We start from the raw sequence: 23,684 nt of genomic DNA on the forward strand, positions 1-23,684 counted from the left end.
GGAAATGCATTTCTTTTTTTGGATTTCTCTTTAGTATACAGCCCCTAAAAAGTACTGGAAGGATTAAGATTTTTTAATAGAAGTGATTTACAAATCTGTTTAACTTTCTGGCAACAGTTGATTTAAAAAAAAAAAAAAAAAGTTTTCCACGGGAGTACCCCTTTAAAATATAACTAAATTGGGATTGGAGGTGAGAGGTATTTCCAGTAGGGTGCATTGGTCATGTATCTTGCGGTATTACTTGTGTCCTTTTTTGTTTCTTTGTACCATCATAGTCACCGCTATTGTTGTAGTCACAGGTTCCTTCTGTGACTCCTCCCTGTCTTAAATGGGTACTCCGCTGCTCAGCGTTTGGAACCGCAGCAGACGCCGGGAGCTCGTGACATCATAGCTCCGCCCCTCATGCAGTCACGCCCCGCCCCCTCAATGCAAGTCTATGGCTGTCACGCCCCCTCCCATAGACTTGCATTGAGGGAGTGGGGTATGACATCATAAGGGGGCGGGGCTATTACATCCGGCTCCAACGTTCGGAACAGTTTGTTCCAAACGCTGAGCAGCGGAGTACCCCTTTAACTCCATTGGTATAGGGACGGCATTTCTGAGCCTTAGGCACATCCTATTTGTGGATGTATCTTTATCCGCATTTGTGATCCTACTTTAGCCTAAGGCTGCGTTCAAACGTCCATCTAGACCCGTTCCGTTCTTCTCGTGTCAAAATAAAAAAAAGGACCATAACGGATGCAAACGGATGTTATTCGTATATTGTTCAGTTAATAAACCAAAAAAATATATATTTTTTTTGTTCTGAGCATGCTCAAAAGTAAAAACGGATCAAAAAACGGATCAAAAAACGGATGCAAACGGATGACATTAAAGGCTCTTCCGTTTTCCATAGACTTCAATGTTAAATTTACTGTATCCGTTTTTTTCTTCCGTTTTTTTTTTTGACGGAAGAAAAAATACTGCATGTGCCGTTTTTTTTTTTTTTTACGGCAGAAAAAACGGCACAAGCAGTATTTTTTCTTCCGTCAAAAAAAAAACGGAAGAAAAAAATGAGCGCAGACGGGTGCAAACGGATTGTAAAAAAAATCCCATTGACATGAATGGGATTTTTTTTTTAAACCGTTTTGAATCCTTTTACAGCCTGCAAGAAAGGAAACAAAACGGGGATAAAGAAAACGGGGACAGAGACGACCGCGTGAACGCACCCTAAGCCGTCACGCAATATATGTTTTTAGCACAATTGTATTATGATACAGGTCCTTATACACACCTGCACAATGATGTGACATCTTTATCATTGCTCTCACCTCCTACTCTTCTGTCTGATCTTGTACCTACCCATTGTATGTTTTTTTAATAGTGTTTTTATGGATTTCTGTATTACAATAAAGTTTGCCCACATTTGAATTTGAGTATTGTTTCATTATGGTCTATAGTGTTGGTGTTTTGTACTGACCATATGAGATAGGTTCTCAGATACATAGCCATATATCTCTTTGGGTAACTATTAAAATATATACTCAGGTCTCCCTCGACATGTTTCGCCATGACAATGGCGTTGTCAAGTGGCTGTTGAGGCAATGGCCGCCGGGGGTATTTATAGCTATCACTCCCTTACATCATCATTACTGGCCCCTTAGCCTAGTTCAAGCTGCTAATCCGTATCATCCACTTCATTATCCTCAATCAATGCACTGTAGGGGTTAAAGGGGTACTCCGGTGGAAAACATTTTTATTTTTTTTAAATCAACTGGTGCCAGAAAGTTAAACAAATTTGTAAATCTCTTCTATTAAAAAATCTTTACCCTTTCAGTACTTTTTAGCAGTTGTATGCTACTGAGGAAATTCTTTTCTTTTTGAATTTCTTTTTCGTCTTGTCCACAGTGCTCTCTGCTGACACCTCTGTCCGTGTCAGGAACTGTCCAGAGCAGCATAGGTTTGCTATGGGGATTTTCTCCTGCTCTGGACAGCTCCTGATACGGGCATCAGGTGTCAGCAGAGAGCACTGTGGTCAAGACAAAAAAGAAATTCAAAAATAAAAGAATTTCCTCTGTAGCATACAGCTGCTAAAAAGTACTGGAAGGATAAAGATTTTTTTTAATAGAAGTAATTTACAAATCTGTTTAACTTTCTGGCACCAGTTTAAAAAAAAAAAAAAAAAAAAAAAAGTTTTCTACCGGAGTGCTCCTTTAAAGGGGTACTCCACTGGCCAGCGTTCGGAAGTAAATGTTCCGAATGCTGTTTTCGAGCTGCAGGGTCGGCCACGCCCATTGTGCTCATAGCCACGCCCCCTCAATGCAAGTCTATGGGAGGGGGCGTGACTGCAGTCACGCCCCCTCCCATAGACTTGCATTGAGTGGGCATGGCCGTGATGCCACAAGGGGCGTGGCCAACCTCCCGCAGCACGAAAACAGCATTCGGAACATTTACTTCCGAACGCTGGCCAGTGGAGTACCCCTTTAAATATACTGAGGACCCAATTCCTATTTCAAAACCATGACATCCCACACTAAGGACCCAGTAAGGACCACCACTACGGGGCCGCGTATCCTGGCTAGTTGCTGACGCAGAGGATTAACAAAGCAGTGAGGTGAGTGACGTGTCAAGTTATACTCAATAGAGATAGGTGAAGGTTGTAACCTCACCTGTAAGTGATTCTTAACCCCTTAAGGACCAGGGGTTTTTCCGTTTTGGCACTTTCATTTTTTCCTCTTTACATTTGAAAAATCATAACTCTTTCAAATTTTGCACCTAAAAATCCATATGATGCTTTTTGTTTCCGTCACCAATTCTACTTTGTAGTGACATCAGTCATTTTACCAAAAATCTACGGCGAAACAGAAAAAAAAAATCATTGTGAGACAAAATTGAAAAAAAAAAACGCAATTTTGTAACGTTTGGGGGCTTCCGTTTCTACACAGCAAATTTTTCGGTAAAAATGACACCTGATATTTATTCTGTAGGTCCATACGATTAAAATGATCCCCTACTTATATAGGTTGGATATTGTCGCACTTCTGAAAAAAATCATAACTACATGCAGGAAAATTTATACGTTTAAATTTGACCCCTATAACTTTTTTATTTTTCTGTGTACGGGCCGTTATGAGGGCTAATTTTTTGCGCCGTGATCTGGAGTTTTTATCGGTACCATTTTTGTATTGATCGGACTTCTTGATCGCTTTTTATTCATTTTTTCATGATATAAAAAGTGACCAAAAATACACTATTTTGGACTTTGGAATTTTTTTTGCGCATACGCCATTGACCGTGCGGTTTAATTAACGATATATTTTTATAATTCGGACATTTCCGCACGCGGCGATACCACATATGTTTATTTTTATTTACACTGTTTTTTTTTTGTTTTTTTTTTATGGGAAAAGGGGGGTGATTCAAACTTTTATTAGGGAAGGGGTTAAATGATCTTTATTAAAGGGGTATTCCAGACAAAACCTTTTTTTATATATATCAACTGGCTCCGGAAAGTTAAACAGATTTGTAAATTACTTCTATTAAAAAATCTTAATCCTTCCAATAGTTATTAGCTTCTGAAGTTTTCTGTTTAACTGCTCAATGATGATGTCACGTCCCGGGAGCTGTGCATGATGGGAGAATATCCCCATAGGAGCTGGACAGCTCCCGGGACGTGAGTCATCAGAGAGCAGTTAGACAGAAAACAACGACTCAACTTCAGAAGCTAATAACTATTGGAAGGATTAAGATTTTTTAATAGAAGTAATTTACAAATCTATAGAGTTGTGTAGCTCACTTAGTGGTAGATTGTACCTGAGGTTAAAGGTGTTACCTTTACCCAAGAAAGGCCTATAATTAAAATATATAGAGGTATATAAATATAATTTATATAAAACCAGTCCTCAAGGTACAATTTGAAAGTAAGAAAAATAAGGGTTGGTCCAGTATAGGTTAATATATGGTATTTATTAAATACAACAATTGGTTAAAATATATATAATAAAGGACAACCTAAAATCCCCAGCAGGGCCCTTGCATGGGGTATAGGGGTCCAAAAAATGATGATAAAAATTATAAAAAATGGGAAAAAATGTAAGAGTATGCTGTGTATCGAAACAATTGATAATAGTCTCTAGTATAGAGGAAATTCATTCAGTTGATTGTGGATACAGGTCATGAGTGGAAGCAGCGTGATGCGGTGGTCCCCGAACAAAGGGCATCCAGCGGTTGCAAATGCCGGAATGGCAGATTAATTCTGAATGTCGATATACAGTAGAATATAGAATGGCTATACGCGTTTCAAGGCCTCGGGCCTTTTCTTCAGTAGCAATAGGGAGGAAGAAAAGGCCCGAGGCCTTGAAACACGTATAGCCATTCTATATTCTACTGTATTTGACATTCAGAATTAATCTGCCATTCCGGCATTTGCAACTGCTGGATGACCTTTGTTCGGTGACCACCGCATCACGCGCGCAGTCAGCGCTCTGTTCAGACACGAGGACGCCATCACAGATCACCACTCCCGCAACCAGCTCCGGAACACCCAGCGGCAAATCAGAGTCTTGGACATCTACTCTAATAGGCCGGACGCCAGCCGTGCCAGCCCAGGACTCAGCCACCCAACTGCTGGACAGGCACTTACCCATTTGTGCTGACTGCCCAGCCGTGCCAGCTTATCCTGTTCTGTTCCCTTTAGGAGCCGGTGAGTGGTGCTGTGCACCGAACCCTGTCACAAGCAGCCGTTCAGACTGAGTACGATATTGTAGTGCAGCGCTATATTCACTTATACAGTCACCTAAAATAACTTTGTATCACCTACCGATGACTGAGCTGTGATAATATTACTATACTGCACTGTACTGCCACACGAACTGTCAATATTGTTACACTGCAGTACTACAGCAACTCTGTATCCCCAATCTATGAATGAACTGTGATAACCTACCAGCTTACTATCGCTATTATCGGCTACTAAGCGCTTCCACTGTACCACTCATGACCTGTATCCACAATCAACTGAATGAATTTCCTCTATACTAGAGACTATTATCAATTGTTTCGATACACAGCATACTCTTACATTTTTTCCATTTTTTTATAATTTTTATCATCATTTTTTGGACCCCTATACCCCATGCAAGGGCCCTGCTGGGGATTTTAAGTTGTCCTTTAATATATATATTTTAACCAATTGTTGTATTTAATAAATACCATATATTAACCTATACTGGACCAACCCTTATTTTTCTTACTTTCAAATTGTACCTTGAGGACTGGTTTTATATAAATTATATTTATATACCTCTATATATTTTAGTTTACAAATCTGTTTAACTTTCCGGAGCCAGTTGATATATAAAAAAAAGTTTTGGCCTGGATAACCCCTTTAACTTTTTTTTTTCACTTTTTTTTGCAGTGTTATAGCTCCCTCTAGTGGCTATAACACTGCACACACTGATCTCTTACATTGATCAGTGGTTTCTTATAGGAAACCATTGATCAATGATTCTGCCCCTTGACTGCTCATGCCTGGATCTCAGGCAATTTGAACGCCACGTCTAAAGGGTTAATAGCTATTAGCCAGGGGTCCCGGCCGTTGTTAGAGGCCGGGCCCCACCCGCTATGACAGGTATGCCCTTGGTCCTTAACAGGTTAAAGGGGTTATCCAGGAAAAAACGTTTTTTTAATTTATCAACTGGCTCCAGAAAGTTAAACAGATTTGTAAATTACTTCTATTAAAAAATCTTAATCCTTTCAGTACTTATGAGCTTCTGAAGTTAAGGTTGCTCTTTTCTGTCTAAGTGCTCTCTGATGACACCTGTCTCAGGAACTGTCCAGAGTAGGAGCAAATCCCCATAGCAAACCTCTCCTGCTCTGGACAGTTCCTGACATGGACAGAGGTGTCAGCAGAGAGCACTGTGGTCAGACTTAAAAGAATTCCAGAAAGAAATACAATCTCTGGAGCATACAGCAGCTGATAAGTACTGGAAGAATTAGGATTTTTGAATAGAAGTTTTTTACAAATCTGTTTAACTTTGTGGCACCAGTTGATTTGAAAAAAAAAATTGTTCTGTCCACCGGAGTACCCCTTTAAAAAGTAGTAAAAATAAAATACTCTTTATAAAACACATAATTAAATACATTATTAATAAAGTTTCACAAAATGTATTAAAAAAATATATTATTTTTACAATTACATGGCCCCTTTATACATTTTTAATATTGTCATCTACATTTTTATGTCCCTGCCGGCTTACATAAACTGGTCCCTGATTGAAAATTAATAAAAATTTTGTTCTATAAAATATAAAATTTGTTCCCAACAATTCTTTCCATTTCTTTAATTTTTTTTGGTACCCAACAAAATAAAAAAAAAAAAACGCCATAAGGGGAAAATGCCAAAGGGGCAAAAAATGCTATTTCCACACAAAGGTAAAAATGCAAAAAAAATTGCCGGAGCTGGTTCTGCCTATATGCAAAATAGGCAGCCGCCAAGAGCGCCCTCTTGATGGGGGGCGCAACTCTGCCTGCCGCAAAAAAGTTAGACAACCAGCATCCGAACTACTCGCCTAAGCTAGCAGCATGAGGAGGAGGTTTGTTACAGTGTGTCACCCCAGTAGTAAGGAGATTACATGAGGAGGAGGTTTGTTACAGTGTGTCACCCCAGTAGTAAGGAGATTACATGAGGAGGGGGTTTGTTACAGTGTGTCACCCCAGTAGTAAGAAGATTACATGGGGAGGGGGTTTGTTACAGTGTGTCACCCCAGTAGTAAGGTGATTACATGAGGAGGAGGTTTGTTACAGTGTGTCACCCCAGTAGTAAGGAGAGTACATGAGGAGGAGGTTTGTTACAGTGTGTCACCCCAGTAGTAAGGAGATTACATGAGGAGGGGGTTTGTTACAGTGTCTCACCCCAGTAGTAAGGAGATTACATGGGGAGGGGGTTTGTTACAGAGTATCACCCCAGTAGTAAGGTGATTACATGAGGAGGAGGTTTGTTACAGTGTGTCACCCCAGTAGTAAGGAGATTACATGAGGAGGAGATTTGTTACAGTGTGTGATCCCAGTAGTAAGGTGATTACATGAGGAGGAGGTTTGTTACAGTGTGTTACCCCAGTAGTAAGGAGATTACATGAGGAGGAGGTTTGTTACAGTGTGTCACCCCAGTAGTAAGGAGAGGACATGAGGGGGAGGAGATTTGTTACAGTGTGTCACCCCGTTATTAAGGAGAGGACATGAGGAGGAGGAGGTTTGTTACAGTGTGTCACCCCAGTAGTAAGGTGATTACATGAGGAGGAGGTTTGTTACAGTGTGTCACCCCAGTAGTAAGGAGAGGACATGAGGGGGAAGAGATTTGTTACAGTGTGTCACCCCAGTATTAAGGAGAGGACATGAGGAGGAGGTTTGTTACAGTGTGTCACCCCAGTAGTAAGGAGATTACATGAGGAGGAGGTTTGTTACAGTGTGTCACCCCAGTAGTAAGGAGATTACTTGAGGAGGAGGTTTGTTACGTGTGTCACCCCAGTAGTAAGGAGATTACATAAGGAGGAGGTTTGTTACAGTGTGTCACCCCAGTAGTAAGGAGATTACATGAGGAGGAGGATTGTTACAGTGTGTTACCCCAGTAGTAAGGAGATTACATGAGGAGGAGGATTGTTACAGTGTGTCACCCCAGTAGTAAGGAGATTACATGAGGAGGTTTGTTACAGTGTGTCACTCCAGTAGTAAGGAGATTACATGAGGAGGTTTGTTACAGTGTGTCACCCCAGTAGTAAGGAGATTACATGAGGAGGAGGTTTGTTACAGTGTGTCACCCCAGAAGTAAGGTGATTACATGAGGAGGAGGTTTGTTACAGTGTGTCACCCCAGTAGTAAGGAGAGGACATGAGGGGGAGGAGATTTGTTATAGTGTGTCACCCCAGTATTAAGGAGAGGACATGAGGAGGAGGAGGTTTGTTACAGTGTGTCACCCCAGTAGTAAGGAGATTACATGAGGAGGAGGTTTGTTACAGTGTGTCACCCCAGTAGTAAGGAGATTACATGAGGATGAGGTTTGTTACAGTGTGTCACCCCAGAAGTAAGGTGATTACATGAGGAGGAGGTTTGTTACAGTGTGTCACCCCAGTAGTAAGGAGAGGACATGAGGGGGAGGAGATTTGTTATAGTGTGTCACCCCAGTATTAAGGAGAGGACATGAGGAGGAGGAGGTTTGTTACAGTGTGTCACCCCAGTAGTAAGGAGATTACATGAGGAGGAGGTTTGTTACAGTGTGTCACCCCAGTAGTAAGGAGATTACATGAGGGGGAGGAGATTTGTTACAGTGTGTCACCCCAGTAGTAAGGAGATTACATGAGGAGGAGGAGATTTGTTACAGTGTGTCACCCCAGTAGTAAGGAGATTACATGAGGAGGTTTGCTACAGTGTGTCACCCCAGTAGTAAGGAGATTACATGAGGAGGTTTGTTACAGTGTGTCACCCCAGTAGTAAGGAGATTACATGAGGGGGAGGAGATTTGTTACAGTGTGTCACCCCAGTAGTAAGGAGATTACATGAGGAGGAGGAGATTTGTTACAGTGTGTCACCCCAGTAGTAAGGAGATTACATGAGGAGGAGGAGATTTGTTACAGTGTGTCACCCCAGTAGTAAGGAGATTACATGAGGAGGAGGAGATTTGTTACAGTGTGTCACCCCAGTAGTAAGGAGATTACATGAGGAGGTTTGTTACAGTGTGTCACCCCAGTAGTAAGGAGATTACATGACGAGGAGGTTTATTAAAGTGTGTCACCCCAGTAGTAAGGAGATTACATGAGGAGGAGGTTTGTTACAGTGTGTCACCCCAGTAGTAAGGAGATTACATGAGGAGGAGGTTTGTTACAGTGTGTCACCCCAGTAGTAAGGAGATTACATGAGGAGGAGGTTTGTTACAGTGTGTCACCCCAGTAGTAAACTAATTACGTGAAGAGGGGGCTTGTTACAGTGTGTCACCCCAGTTGTAATGTGGGGCGTGTCAAAGTGCGGAGCCAATGGGTGGAGTCAAGGGGGCAGCAAAATTAGCTTTTGCCCAGGGTGGCAAAAATCCTTGCACCAGCCCTGAACCTAGCCTAAGGAGGATATCTTTACTTTTATTTGGATAACCTGCAATTCTGAATACAAGCCCAACAAATCGCAGCTGTGTGAGCAGAACCGCCCCTACTCTGTACATTGTGATAGATATACATCACCAGACCCCCACGTGCCCCTCATATCAGAACCCCCAAATTCTGGGTGAACATTCCATGATGAGCAGAATATGACGCATGCTATGATGATGAGCGGCACACACAGATATCCAACAGGAAAGTGAAAGGACTATACTGTATTTACCAGTGGTCTTCAACCTGCGGACCACCAGATGTTGCAAAACTACAACTCCCAGCATGCCCGGACAGCCGTTGGCTGTCCGGACAAGCTGGGAATTGTAGTTTTACAACATCTGGAGGTCCGCAGGTTGGAGACCACTGGCATATACTATACATGAAGAATGTCGTTCTTATATCACTGTAGTCAGGGACGTGATCAGACATTTTTTTTTTGGGAGGGGGGCAAAGGCTCAAGTATAAAATAAAATAAAAGCACTTTTAATAAAAAATGTTTTAAAAAACCTTCTATATGTTTACACATCACAATTTCTGAATTAAAGGGGTACTCCGACCCCAAGACACCTTATCCCCGCTGCAGGGGACCCCTGCAATCTTTCATGCAGCACCCCGCTATCATAAGCCTCTGGAGCGAACATCGCTCCGGGTCTGATGAATCACGTTCACAGGGCTCGATTATCGTGACGTCACGCTCCGCCCCCTGGGCAGTGTCTGGTTTCCTCCAGATAAGATGCTGCCCCCACCATGATCACTGTAGGGATGGTATTGGGCAGGTGATGGGCAGTGCCTGGTTTCCCCCAGACATGATGCTGCCCCCACCATGATCACTGTAGGGATGGTATTGGGCAGGTGATGGGCAGTACCTGGTTTCCCCCAGACATGATGCTGCCCCCACCATGATCACTGTAGGGATGGTATTGGGAAGGTGATGGGTAGTGCCTGGTTTCCTCCAGACATGATGCTGCCCCCACCATGATCACTGTAGGGATGGTATTGGGCAGGTGATGGGCAGTGCCTGATTTCCCCAAGACATGATGCTGCCCCCACCATGATCAATGTAGGGATGGTATTGGGCAGGTGATGGGCAGTGCCTGGTTTCCCCCAGACATGATGCTGCCCCCACCATGATCACTGTAGGGATGGTATTGGGCAGGTGATGGGCAGTGTCTGGTTTCCTCCAGATAAGATGCTGCCCCCACCATGATCACTGTAGGGATGGTATTGGGCAGGTGATGGGCAGTGCCTGGTTTCCCCCAGACATGATGCTGCCCCCACCATGATCACTGTAGGGATGGTATTGGGCAGGTGATGGGCAGTGCCTGGTTTCCCCCAGACATGATGCTGCCCCCACCATGATCACTGTAGGGATGGTATTGGGCCGGTGATGGGCAGTGCCTGGTTTCTTCCAGACATGATGCTGCCCCCACCATGATCACTGTAGGGATGGTATTGGGCAGGTGATGGGCAGTGCCTGGTTTCCCTCAGACATGATGCTGCCCCCACCATGATCACTGTAGGGATGGTATTGGGCAGGTGATGGGCAGTGCCTGGTTTCCTCCAGACATGATGCTGCCCCCACCATGATCACTGTAGGGATGGTATTGGGCAGGTGATGGGCAGTGCCTGGTTTCCCCCAGACATGATGCTGCCCCCACCATGATCACTGTAGGGATGGTATTGGGCAGGTGATGGGCAGTGCCCGGTTTCCTCCAGACATGATGTTGCCCCCACCATGATCACTGTAGGGATGGTATTGGGCAGGTGATGGGCAGTGCCTGGTTTCCCTCAGACATGATGCTGCCCCCACCATGATCACTGTAGGGATGGTATTGGGCAGGTGATGGGCAGTGCCTGGTTTCCCCCAGACATGATGCTGCCCCCACCATGATCACTGTAGGGATGGTATTGGGCAGGTGATGGGCAGTACCTGGCTTCCCCCAGACATGATGCTGCCCCCACCATGATCACTGTAGGGATGGTATTGGGCAGGTGATGGGCAGTGCCTGGTTTCCCCCAAACATGATGCTGCCCCCACCATGGTCACTGTAGGGATGGTATTGGGCAGGTGATGGGCAGTGCCTGGTTTCCCACAGACATGATTCTGCCCCCACCATGATCACTGTAGGGATGGTATTGGGCAGGTGATGGGCAGTGCCTGGTTTCCTCCAGACATGATGCTGCCCCCACCATGATCACTGTAAGGATGGTACTGGGCAGGTGATGGGCAGTGCCTGGTTTCCCCCAGACATGATTCTGCTCCCACCATGATCACTGTAGGGATGGTATTGGGCAGGTGATGGGCAGTGCCTGGTTTCCTCCAGACATGATGCTGCCCCCACCATGATCACTGTAGGGATGGTATTGGGCAGGTGATGGGCAGTGCCTGGTTTCCTCCAGACATGATGCTGCCCCCACCATGATCACTGTAGGGATGGTATTGGGCAGGTGATGGGCAGTGCCTGGTTTCCTCCAGACATGATGCGGCCCCCACCATGATCACTGTAGGGATGGTATTGGGCAGGTGATGGGCAGTACCTGGTTTCCCCCAAACATGATGCTGCCCCCACCATGGTCACTGTAGGGATGGTATTGGGCAGGTGATGGGCAGTGCCTGGTTTCCTCCAGACATGATGCTGCCCCCACCATGATCACTGTAGGGATGGTATTGGGAAGGTGATGGGCAGTACCTGGTTTCCCCCAGACATGATGCGGCCCCCACCATGATCACTGTAGGGATGGTATTGGGCAGGTGATGGGCAGTGCCTGGTTTCCCCCAGACATGATGCTGCCCCCACCATGATCACTGTAGGGATGGTATTGGGCAGGTGATGGGCAGCGCCTGGTTTCCCCCAGACATGATGTGGCCCCCACCATGATCACTGTAGGGATGGTATTGGGCAGGTGATGGGCAGTGCCTGGTTTCCCCCAGACATGATGCTGCCCCCACCATGATCACTGTAGGGATGGTATTTAGCAGGTGATGGGCAGTGCCTGGTTTCCCCCAGACATGATGCCGCCCCCACCATCATCACTGTAGGGATGGTATTGGGCAGGTGATGGGCAGTGCCTGGTTTCCTCCAGACATGATGCTGCCCCCACCATTATCACTGTAGGGATGGTATTGGGCAGGTGATGGGCAGTGCCTGGTTTCCCCCAAACATGATGCTGCCCCCACCATGGTCACTGTAGGGATGGTATTGGGCAGGTGATGGGCAGTGCCTGGTTTCCCCCAGACATGATTCTGCCCCCACCATGATCACTGTAGGGATGGTATTGGGCAGGTGATGGGCAGTGCCTGGTTTCCTCCAGACATGATGCTGCCCCCACCATGATCACTGTAGGGATGGTATTGGGCAGGTGATGGGCAGTGCCTGGTTTCCTCCAGACATGATGCGGCCCCCACCATGATCACTGTAGGGATGGTATTGGGCAGGTGATGGGCAGTACCTGGTTTCCCCCGAACATGATGCTGCCCCCACCATGGTCACTGTAGGGATGGTATTGGGAAGGTGATGGGCAGTGCCTGGTTTCCTCCAGACATGATGCTGCCCCCACCATGATCACTGTAGGGATGGTATTGGGAAGGTAATGGGCAGTACCTGGTTTCCCCAAGACATGATGCGGCCCCCACCATGATCACTGTAGGGATGGTATTGGGCAGGTGATGGGCAGTGCCTGGTTTCCCCCAGACATGATGCTGCCCCCACCATGATCACTGTAGGGATGGTATTGGGCAGGTGATGGGCAGCGCCTGGTTTCCCCCAGACATGATGTGGCCCCCACCATGATCACTGTAGGGATGGTATTGGGCAGGTGATGGGCAGTGCCTGGTTTCCCCCAGACATGATGCTGCCCCCACCATGATCACTGTAGGGATGGTATTGAGCAGGTGATGGGCAGTGCCTGGTTTCCCCCAGACATGATGCCGCCCCCACCATCATCACTGTAGGGATGGTATTGGGCAGGTGATGGGCAGTGCCTGGTTTCCTCCAGACATGATGCTGCCCCCACCATTATCACTGTAGGGATGGTATTGGGCAGGTGATGGGCAGTACCTGGTTTCCTCCAGACATGATGCTGCCCCCACCATGATCACTATAGGGATGGTATTGGGCAGGTGATGGGCAGTGCCTGGTTTCCTCCAGACATGATGCTGCCCCCACCATGATCACTGTAGGGATGGTATTGGGCAGGTGATGGGCAGTGCCTGGTTTCCCCCAGACATGATGCTGCCCCCACCATGATCACTGTAGGGATGGTATTGGGCAGGTGATGGGCAGTACCTGGTTTCCTCCACACATGATGCTGCCCCCACCATGATCACTGTAGGGATGGTATTGGGCCGGTGATGGGCAGTACCTGGTTTCCTCCAGACATGATGCTGCCCCCACCATGATCACTGTAGGGATGGTATTGGGCAGGTGATGGGCAGTGTCTGGTTTCCTCCAGATAAGATGCTGCCCCCACCATGATCACTGTAGAGATGGTATTGGGCAGGTGATGGGCAGTGCCTGGTTTCCTCCAGACATGATGCGGCCCCCACCATGATCACTGTAGGGATGGTATTGGGCAGGTGATGGGCAGTGCCCGGTTTCCTCCAGACATGATGCTGCCCCCACCATGATCACTGTAGGGATGGTATTGGGCAGGTGATGGGCAGTGCCTGGTTTCCCCCAGACATGATGCTGCCCCCACCATGATCACTGTAGGGATGGTATTGGGCAGGTGATGGGCAGTACCTGGTTTCCTCCACACATGATGCTGCCCCCACCATGATCACTGTAGGGATGGTATTGGGCAGGTGATGGGCAGTGTCTGGTTTCCTCCAGATAAGATGCTGCCCCCACCATGATCACTGCAGGGATGGTATTGGGCAGGTGATGGGCAGTACCTGGTTTCCTCCACACATGATGCTGCCCCCACCATGATCACTGTAGAGATGGTATTGGGCAGGTGATGGGCAGTGCCTGGTTTCCTCCAGACATGATGCTGCCCCCACAATGATCACTGTAGGGATGGTATTGGGCAGGTGATGGGCAGTACCTGGTTTCCCCCAGACATGATGCTGCCCCCACCATGATCACTGTAGAGATGGTATTGGGCAGGTGATGGGCAGTGCCTGGTTTCCTCCAGATATGATGCTGCCCCCACCATGATCACTGTAGAGATGGTATTGGGCAGGTGATGGGCAGTGCCTGGTTTCCCCCAGACATGGTGCTGCCCCCACCATGATCACTGTAGGGATGGTATTGGGCAGGTGATGGGCAGTGCCTGGTTTCCTCCAGACATGATGCTGCCCCCACCATGATCACTGTAGAGATGGTATTGGGCAGGTGATGGGCAGTGCCTGGTTTCCCCCAGACATGATGCTGCCCCCACCATGATCACTGTAGGGATGGTATTGGGAGGGTGATGGGCAGTGCCTGGTGTCCTCCAGACATGATGCTGCCCCCACCATGATCACTGTAGGGATGGTATTGGGCAGGTGATGGGCAGTGCCTGGTTTCCTCCAGACATGATGCTGCCCCCACCATTATCACTGTAGGAATGGTATTGGGCAGGTGATGGGCAGTGCCTGGTTTCCCCCAGACATGATGCTGTCCCCACCATGATCACTGTTGGGATGGTATTGGGCAGGTGATGGGCAGTACCTGGTTTCCCCCAGACATGATGCTGCCTTCACCATGATCACTGTAGGGATGGTATTGGGCAGGTGATGGGCAGTACCTGGTTTCCCCCAGACATGATGCTGCCCCCACCATGATCACTGTAGGGATGGTATTGGGCAGGTGATGGGCAGTGCCTGGTTTCCTCCAGACATGATGCTGCCCCCACCATGATCACTGTAGGGATGGTATTGGGCAGGTGATGGGCAGTGCCTGGTTTCCCCCAGACATGATGCTGCCCCCACCATGATCACTGTAGGGATGGTATTGGGCAGGTGATGGGCAGTGCCTGGTTTCCTCCAGACATGATGCTGCCCCCACCATGATCACTGTAGGGATGGTATTGGGCAGGTGATGGGTAGTACCTGGTTTCCTCCAGACATGATGCTGCCTCCACCATGATCACTGTAGGGATGGTATTGGGCAGGTGATGGGCAGTGCCTGGTTTCCTCCAGACATGATGCTACCCCCACCATGATCACTGTAGGGATGGTATTGGGCAGGTGATGGGTAGTGCCTGGTTTCCTGCAGACATGATGCTGCCCCCACCATGATCACTGTAGGGATGGTATTGGGCAGGTGATGGGCAGTGCCTGGTCTCCTCCAGACATGATGCTGCCCCCACCATGATCACTGTAGGGATGGTATTGGGCAGGTGATGGGCAGTGCCTGGTTTCCCCCAGACATGATGCTGCCCCCACCATGATCACTGTAGAGATGGTATTGGGCAGGTGATGGGTAGTACCTGGTTTCCACCAGACATGGTACTTAGAACTGAGCCCAAAGACTTTAATCTTGGCTCCATCAGACCAGAGAATCTTGTTCCAAACACTGAGCAGCGGAGTACCTCTTTAAGCACAGGACCATATACGGCTGGGGGGAGCGAGAACCGGGCGCTCCCGTATCCCAGCCGTATCTGGCCCGTATGTAATGCATTTCAGTGAGCTGACCGGAATCAAACACTGACTCCAGTCAGCACATTTTTGCCCGGTATAAAAAAAAGCCGACCAGAGTCAGCGTTTGATTCCGGTCGGCTCACTGAAATACATTACATACGGGCCGGATACGGCTGGGATACGGGAGCGCCCGGTTCTCGCTCCCCCCAGCCGTATAAGGTCCTCTATTGCTTCAAACGTAGTGTGAACCCAGCCTAATAGAGGTGTCTGAGTGTGACCGCACCAATGACAGGCGATGAGTGACGGAGCCCAGGTGTGAGATCTCACCCATAGTGTGTGAATGAGGGGAGGAATGTGAGCGGAGGTATACAGCACAATCACCACACAGTACCTGACGGGTACAAGCCGAGCCTCCCGGGAGAGGTTTACACTGCTAAGAGGAAAAATACAGAAATATCACTGTTTACTATAGACACATATGAGCGCCATTCATAGTCCGCTCCATAGGTGCAGTGTTATAGTAGTTATATTCTTGTATATAGGAGGCAGTATTATAGTAGTTATATATTCTTGTATATAGAAGCAGTATTATAGTAGTTATATTCTTGTATATAAGAGCAGTATTTTAGTAGTTATATTCTTGTATATAGGAGCAGTATTATAGTAGTTATATTCATGTATATAAGAGCAGTATTTTAGTAGTTATATTCTTGTATATAGGAGCAGTATTATAGTAGTTATATTCTTGTATATAGGGGGCAGTATTATAGTAGTTATATTCTTGTATATAGGAGCAGTATTATAGTAGCTATATTCTTGTATATAGGAGAAGTATTATAGTAGTTATATTCTTGTATATAGGGGCAGTATTATAGTAGTTATATTCTTGTATATAGGAGCAGTATTATAGTAATTATATTCTTGTATATAGGAGCAGTATTATAGTAGTTATATTCCTGTATATAGGAACAGTATTATAGTAGTTATATTCTTGTATATAGGAGCAGTATTATAGTAGTTATATTCTTGTATATAGGAGCAGTATTATAGTTGTTATATTCTTGTATATAGGAGCAGTTGTTACGCCGAGCGCTCCGGGTCCCCGCTCCTCCCCGGAGCGCTCGCTTCACTCCCTCCGCTGCAGCGCTCCGGTCACGTCCTCTGACCCGGGGCGCTGCGATCCTGCTGCCAGCCGGGATGCGATTCGCGATGCGGGTAGCGCCCGCTCGCGATGCGCACCCCGGCTTCCCTACCTGACTCGCTCCCCGTCTGTTCTGTCCCGGCGCGCGCGGCCCCGCTCCCTAGGGCGCGCGCGCGCCGGGTCTCTGCGATTTAAAGGGCCACTGCGCCGCTGATTGGCGCAGTGGTTCCAATTAGGGTTTTCACCTGTGCACTTCCCTATATTACCTCACTTCCCTTGCACTCCCTTGCCGGATCTTGTTGCCTTAGTGCCAGTGAAAGCGTTCCTTGTGTGTTCCTTGCCTGTGTTTCCAGACCTTCTGCCGTTGCCCCTGACTACGATCCTTGCTGCCTGCCCCGACCTTCTGCTACGTCCGACCTTGCTTCTGCCTACTCCCTTGTACCGCGCCTATCTTCAGCAGCCAGAGAGGTGAGCCGTTGCTAGTGGATACGACCTGGTCACTACCGCCGCAGCAAGACCATCCCGCTTTGCGGCGGGCTCTGGTGAAAACCAGTAGTGGCTTAGAACCGGTCCACTAGCACGGTCCACGCCAATCCCTCTCTGGCACAGAGGGTCCACTACCTGCCAGCCGGCATCGTGACAGTAGATCCGGCCATGGATCCCGCTGAAGTTCCTCTGCCAGTTGTCGCTGACCTCACCACGGTGGTCGCCCAGCAGTCACAACAGATAGCGCAACAAGGCCAACAGCTGTCTCAACTGACCGTTATGCTACAACAGTTGCTACCACAGCTTCAGCAGTCATCTCCTCCGCCAGCTCCTGCACCTCCTCCGCAGCGAGTGGCCGCTCCTGGGATACGCTTATCCTTGCCAGATAAATTTGATGGGGACTCTAAGTTTTGCCGTGGCTTTCTCTCCCAATGTTCCCTGCATCTGGAGATGATGTCGGACCTGTTTCCCACTGAAAGGTCTAAGGTGGCTTTCGTAGTCAGTCTTCTGTCCGGAAAAGCCCTGTCATGGGCCACACCGCTCTGGGACCGCAATGACCCCGTCACTGCCTCAGTACACTCCTTCTTCTCGGAAATCCGAAGTGTCTTTGAGGAACCTGCCCGAGCCTCTTCTGCTGAGACTGCCCTGTTGAACCTGGTCCAGGGTAATTCTTCCGTTGGCGAGTACGCCGTACAATTCCGTACACTTGCTTCAGAATTGTCCTGGAATAATGAGGCCCTCTGCGCGACCTTCAAAAAAGGCCTATCCAGCAACATCAAAGATGTTCTGGCCGCACGAGAAATTCCTGCTAATCTACATGAACTTATTCACCTAGCCACTCGCATTGACATGCGTTTTTCTGAAAGGCGTCAGGAACTCCGCCAAGATATGGACTCTGTTCGCACAAGGCGTTTCGTCTCCTCGGCTCCTCTCTCCTCTGGTCCCCTGCAATCTGTTCCTGTGCCCCCCGCCGTGGAGGCTATGCAGGTCGACCGGTCTCGCCTGACACCCCAAGAGAGGACACGACGCCGTATGGAGAACCTCTGCCTGTACTGTGCTAGTACCGAACACTTCCTGAGGGATTGTCCTATCCGTCCTCCCCGCCTGGAAAGACGTACGCTGACTCCGCACAAAGGTGAGACAGTCCTTGACGTCTACTCTGCTTCTCCACGTCTTACTGTGCCTGTGCGGTTGTCTGCCTCTGCCTTCTCCTTCTCTACAGTGGCTTTCTTGGACTCTGGATCTGCAGGAAATTTTATTTTGGCCTCTCTCGTCAACAGGTTCAACATCCCAGTGACCGGTCTCGCCAGACCCCTCTACATCAATTGTGTAAATAATGAAAGATTGGACTGTACCATACGTTTCCGCACGGAGCCCCTTCTTATGAGCATCGGATCTCATCATGAGAGGATTGAACTTTTGGTCCTCCCCAATTGCACCTCGGAGATTCTCCTTGGACTTCCCTGGCTTCAACTTCATTCCCCAACCCTGGATTGGTCCACTGGGGAGATCAAGAGTTGGGGGTCCTCTTGTTCCAAGAACTGTCAAAAACCGGTTCCCAGTAACCCTTGCCGTAACTCTGTGGTTCCTCCAGTAACCGGTCTCCCTAAGGCCTATATGGACTTCGCGGATGTTTTCTGCAAAAAACAAGCTGAGACTCTACCTCCTCACAGGCCTTATGATTGCCCTATCGACCTCCTCCCGGGTACTACTCCACCCCGGGGCAGAATTTATCCTCTCTCTGCCCCAGAGACTCTTGCCATGTCCGAATACGTCCAGGAGAATCTAAAAAAGGGCTTTATCCGTAAATCCTCCTCTCCTGCCGGAGCCGGATTTTTCTTTGTGTCCAAAAAAGATGGCTCCCTACGTCCTTGCATTGACTACCGCGGTCTTAATAAAATCACGGTTAAGAACCGCTACCCCTTACCCCTCATCTCTGAACTCTTTGATCGCCTCCAAGGTGCCCACATCTTCACTAAATTGGACTTAAGAGGCGCCTATAACCTCATCCGCATCAGAGAGGGGGACGAGTGGAAAACGGCATTTAACACCAGAGATGGACACTTTGAGTATCTGGTCATGCCCTTTGGACTGTGTAATGCCCCTGCCGTCTTCCAAGACTTTGTCAATGAAATTTTTCGTGATCTATTATACTCCTGTGTTGTGGTATATCTGGACGATATCCTAATTTTTTCTGCCAATCTAGAAGAACACCGCCAGCATGTCCGTATGGTTCTTCAGAGACTTCGTGACAACCAACTCTATGCCAAAATTGAGAAATGTCTGTTTGAATGCCAATCTCTTCCTTTTCTAGGATATTTGGTCTCTGGCCAGGGACTACAGATGGATCCAGACAAACTCTCTGCCGTCTTAAATTGGCCACGCCCCTCCGGACTCCGTGCTATCCAACGCTTTTTGGGGTTCGCCAATTATTACAGGCAATTTATTCCACATTTTTCTACCATTGTGGCTCCTATCGTGGCTTTAACCAAGAAAAATGCTGATCCCAAGTCCTGGCCTCCTCAAGCAGAAGACTCCTTTAAACGACTCAAGTCTGCCTTTTCTTCGGCTCCCGTGCTCTCCAGACCTGACCCTTCCAAACCCTTCCTATTAGAGGTTGATGCCTCCTCAGTAGGAGCTGGAGCTGTTCTTCTACAAAAAAATCCTTCCGGGCATGCTGTCACTTGTGGTTTTTTCTCTAGGACCTTCTCTCCAGCGGAGAGGAACTACTCCATCGGGGATCGAGAGCTTCTAGCCATTAAATTAGCACTTGAGGAATGGAGGCATCTGCTGGAGGGATCAAGATTTCCTGTTATTATCTACACCGACCACAAGAACCTCTCCTACCTCCAGTCGGCCCAACGGCTGAATCCTCGCCAGGCCCGGTGGTCTCTGTTCTTTGCCCGATTTAATTTTGAGATTCACTTTCGCCCTGCCGATAAGAACATTAGGGCCGATGCTCTCTCTCGTTCCTCGGATGCCTCAGAAGTTGATCTCCCTCCGCAACACATCATTCCACCTGACTGCCTGATCTCCACTTCTCCTGCCTCCATCAGGCAGACTCCTCCAGGAAAGACCTTTGTTTCTCCACGCCAACGCCTCGGAATCCTCAAATGGGGTCACTCCTCCCATCTCGCAGGTCATGCGGGCATCAAGAAATCTGTGCAACTCATCTCCCGCTTCTATTGGTGGCCGACTCTGGAGACGGATGTTGGGGACTTTGTGCGAGCCTGCACTATCTGTGCCCGGGATAAGACTCCTCGCCAGAAGCCCGCTGGTTTTCTTCATCCTCTGCCTGTCCCCGAACAGCCTTGGTCTCTGATTGGTATGGATTTTATTACTGATTTACCCCCTTCCCGTGGCAACACCGTTATTTGGGTGGTCGTTGATCGATTCTCCAAAATGGCACATTTCATCCCTCTTCCTGGTCTTCCTTCTGCGCCTCAGTTGGCTAAACAATTTTTTGTACACATTTTTCGTCTTCACGGGTTGCCTACGCAGATTGTCTCGGATAGAGGGGTCCAATTCGTGTCTAAATTCTGGAGGGCTCTCTGTAAACAACTCAAGATTAAATTAAATTTTTCCTCTGCATATCATCCCCAGTCCAATGGACAAGTAGAAAGAATTAACCAGATCCTGGGTGATTATTTGCGGCATTTTGTTTCCTCCCGCCAGGATGACTGGGCAGATCTCCTTCCATGGGCCGAATTTTCGTATAACTTCAGGGTCTCTGAATCTTCCTCCAAATCCCCATTTTTCGTGGTGTACGGCCGTCACCCTCTTCCCCCCCTCCCTACCCCCTTGCCCTCTGGTCTGCCCGCTGTGGATGAAATTTCTCGTGACCTTTCCATTATATGGAGAGAGACCCAAAATTCTCTTTTACAGGCTTCTTCACGCATGAAGAGGTTCGCGGATAAGAAGAGAAGAGCTCCCCCCGTTTTTTCCCCTGGAGACAAGGTATGGCTCTCCGCTAAATATGTCCGCTTCCGTGTCCCTAGCTACAAGTTGGGACCACGCTATCTTGGTCCTTTCAAAATTTTGTGTCAAATTAATCCTGTCTCTTATAAACTTCTTCTTCCTCCTTCTCTTCGTATCCCTAATGCCTTTCACGTCTCTCTTCTCAAACCACTCATCCTCAACCGTTTTTCTCCCAAATCTGTTCCTCCCACTCCTGTTTCCGGCTCCTCGGACGTCTTCTCAGTCAAGGAAATTTTGGCTGCCAAAAAGGTCAGAGGGAAAAATTTTTTTTTAGTTGACTGGGAGGGTTGTGGTCCTGAAGAGAGATCCTGGGAACCTGAGGACAACATCCTTGACAAAAGTCTGCTCCTCAGGTTCTCAGGCTCCAAGAAGAGGGGGAGACCCAAGGGGGGGGGTACTGTTACGCCGAGCGCTCCGGGTCCCCGCTCCTCCCCGGAGCGCTCGCTTCACTCCCTCCGCTGCAGCGCTCCGGTCACGTCCTCTGACCCGGGGCGCTGCGATCCTGCTGCCAGCCGGGATGCGATTCGCGATGCGGGTAGCGCCCGCTCGCGATGCGCACCCCGGCTTCCCTACCTGACTCGCTCCCCGTCTGTTCTGTCCCGGCGCGCGCGGCCCCGCTCCCTAGGGCGCGCGCGCGCCGGGTCTCTGCGATTTAAAGGGCCACTGCGCCGCTGATTGGCGCAGTGGTTCCAATTAGGGTTTTCACCTGTGCACTTCCCTATATTACCTCACTTCCCTTGCACTCCCTTGCCGGATCTTGTTGCCTTAGTGCCAGTGAAAGCGTTCCTTGTGTGTTCCTTGCCTGTGTTTCCAGACCTTCTGCCGTTGCCCCTGACTACGATCCTTGCTGCCTGCCCCGACCTTCTGCTACGTCCGACCTTGCTTCTGCCTACTCCCTTGTACCGCGCCTATCTTCAGCAGCCAGAGAGGTGAGCCGTTGCTAGTGGATACGACCTGGTCACTACCGCCGCAGCAAGACCATCCCGCTTTGCGGCGGGCTCTGGTGAAAACCAGTAGTGGCTTAGAACCGGTCCACTAGCACGGTCCACGCCAATCCCTCTCTGGCACAGAGGGTCCACTACCTGCCAGCCGGCATCGTGACAGCAGTATTATAGTAGTTATATTCTTGTATATAGGAGCAGTATTATAGTAGTTATATTCTTGTATATAGGAGGCAGTATTATAGTAGATATATTATTGTATATAGGAGCAGTATTATAGTATTTATATTCTTGTATATAGGAGGCAGTATTATAGTAGTTATATTCTTGTATATAGGAGCAGTATTATAGTAGTTATATTATTGCATATAGGAGCAGTATTATAGTAGATATATTCTTGTATATAGGAGCAGTATTATAGTAGTTATATTCTTGTATATAGGAGGCAGTATTATAGTAGTTATATTCTTGTATATAGGAGGCAGTATTATAGTAGTTATATTCTTGTATATAGGAGGCAGTATTATAGTAGTTATATTCTTGTATATAGGAGGCAGTATTATAGTAGTTATATTCTTGTATATAGGAGGCAGTATTATAGTAGTTATATTCTTGTATATAGGAGCAGTATTATAGTAGTTATATTCTTGTATATAGGAGCAGTATTATAGTAGTTATATTCTTGTATATAGGAGGCAGTATTATAGTAGATATATTATTGTATATAGGAGCAGTATTATAGTATTTATATTCTTGTATATAGGAGGCAGTATTATAGTAGTTATATTCTTGTATATAGGAGCAGTATTATAGTAGTTATATTATTGCATATAGGAGCAGTATTATAGTAGATATATTCTTGTATATAGGAGCAGTATTATAGTAGTTATATTCTTGTATATAGGAGGCAGTATTATAGTAGTTATATTCTTGTATATAGGAGGCAGTATTATAGTAGTTATATTCTTGTATATAGGAGGCAGTATTATAGTAGTTATATTCTTGTATATAGGAGGCAGTATTATAGTAGTTATATTCTTGTATATAGGAGGCAGTATTATAGTAGTTATATTCTTGTATATAGGAGCAGTATTATAGTAGTTATATTATTGCATATAGGAGCAGTATTATAGTAGATATATTCTTGTATATAGGAGCAGTATTATAGTAGTTATATTCTTGTATATAGGAGGCAGTATTATAGTAGTTATATTCTTGTATATAGGAGGCAGTATTATAGTAGTTATATTCTTGTATATAGGAGGCAGTATTATAGTAGTTATATTCTTGTATATAGCAGCAGTATTATAGTAGTTATATTCTTGTACATAGGAGCAGTATTATAGCAGTTATATTCTTGTATATAGGAGCAGTATTATAGTAGTTATATTCTTGTATATAGGAGCAGTATTATAGTAGTTATATTCTTGTATATAGGGGCAGTATTATAGTAGTTATAT

At 47.2% G+C, this 23,684-nt stretch overlaps 1 protein-coding gene across 4 annotated transcripts in view; it reads right to left on the reverse strand.

Moving 5' to 3' along the window:
- FBXO16 (F-box protein 16) overlaps positions 1 to 23,684 on the reverse strand; it is a 105,146-nt gene that overhangs the window by 11,606 nt on the left and 69,856 nt on the right. For 3 of the 4 annotated variants that reach the window (XM_056563813.1, XM_056563816.1, XM_056563815.1), the window contains exon 8: positions 16,070 to 16,111. The exons of the other annotated variant lie outside the window; for it this stretch is intronic. In XM_056563813.1, the coding sequence (XP_056419788.1) occupies positions 16,070 to 16,111 (42 nt within the window). The remainder of the gene's footprint in view (positions 1 to 16,069; positions 16,112 to 23,684) is intronic. 4 annotated transcript variants of the gene reach the window in all.

Source organism: Hyla sarda, chromosome 3 (assembly GCF_029499605.1).
Source record: "Hyla sarda isolate aHylSar1 chromosome 3, aHylSar1.hap1, whole genome shotgun sequence".
Lineage (NCBI taxonomy): Eukaryota > Metazoa > Chordata > Amphibia > Anura > Hylidae > Hyla > Hyla sarda.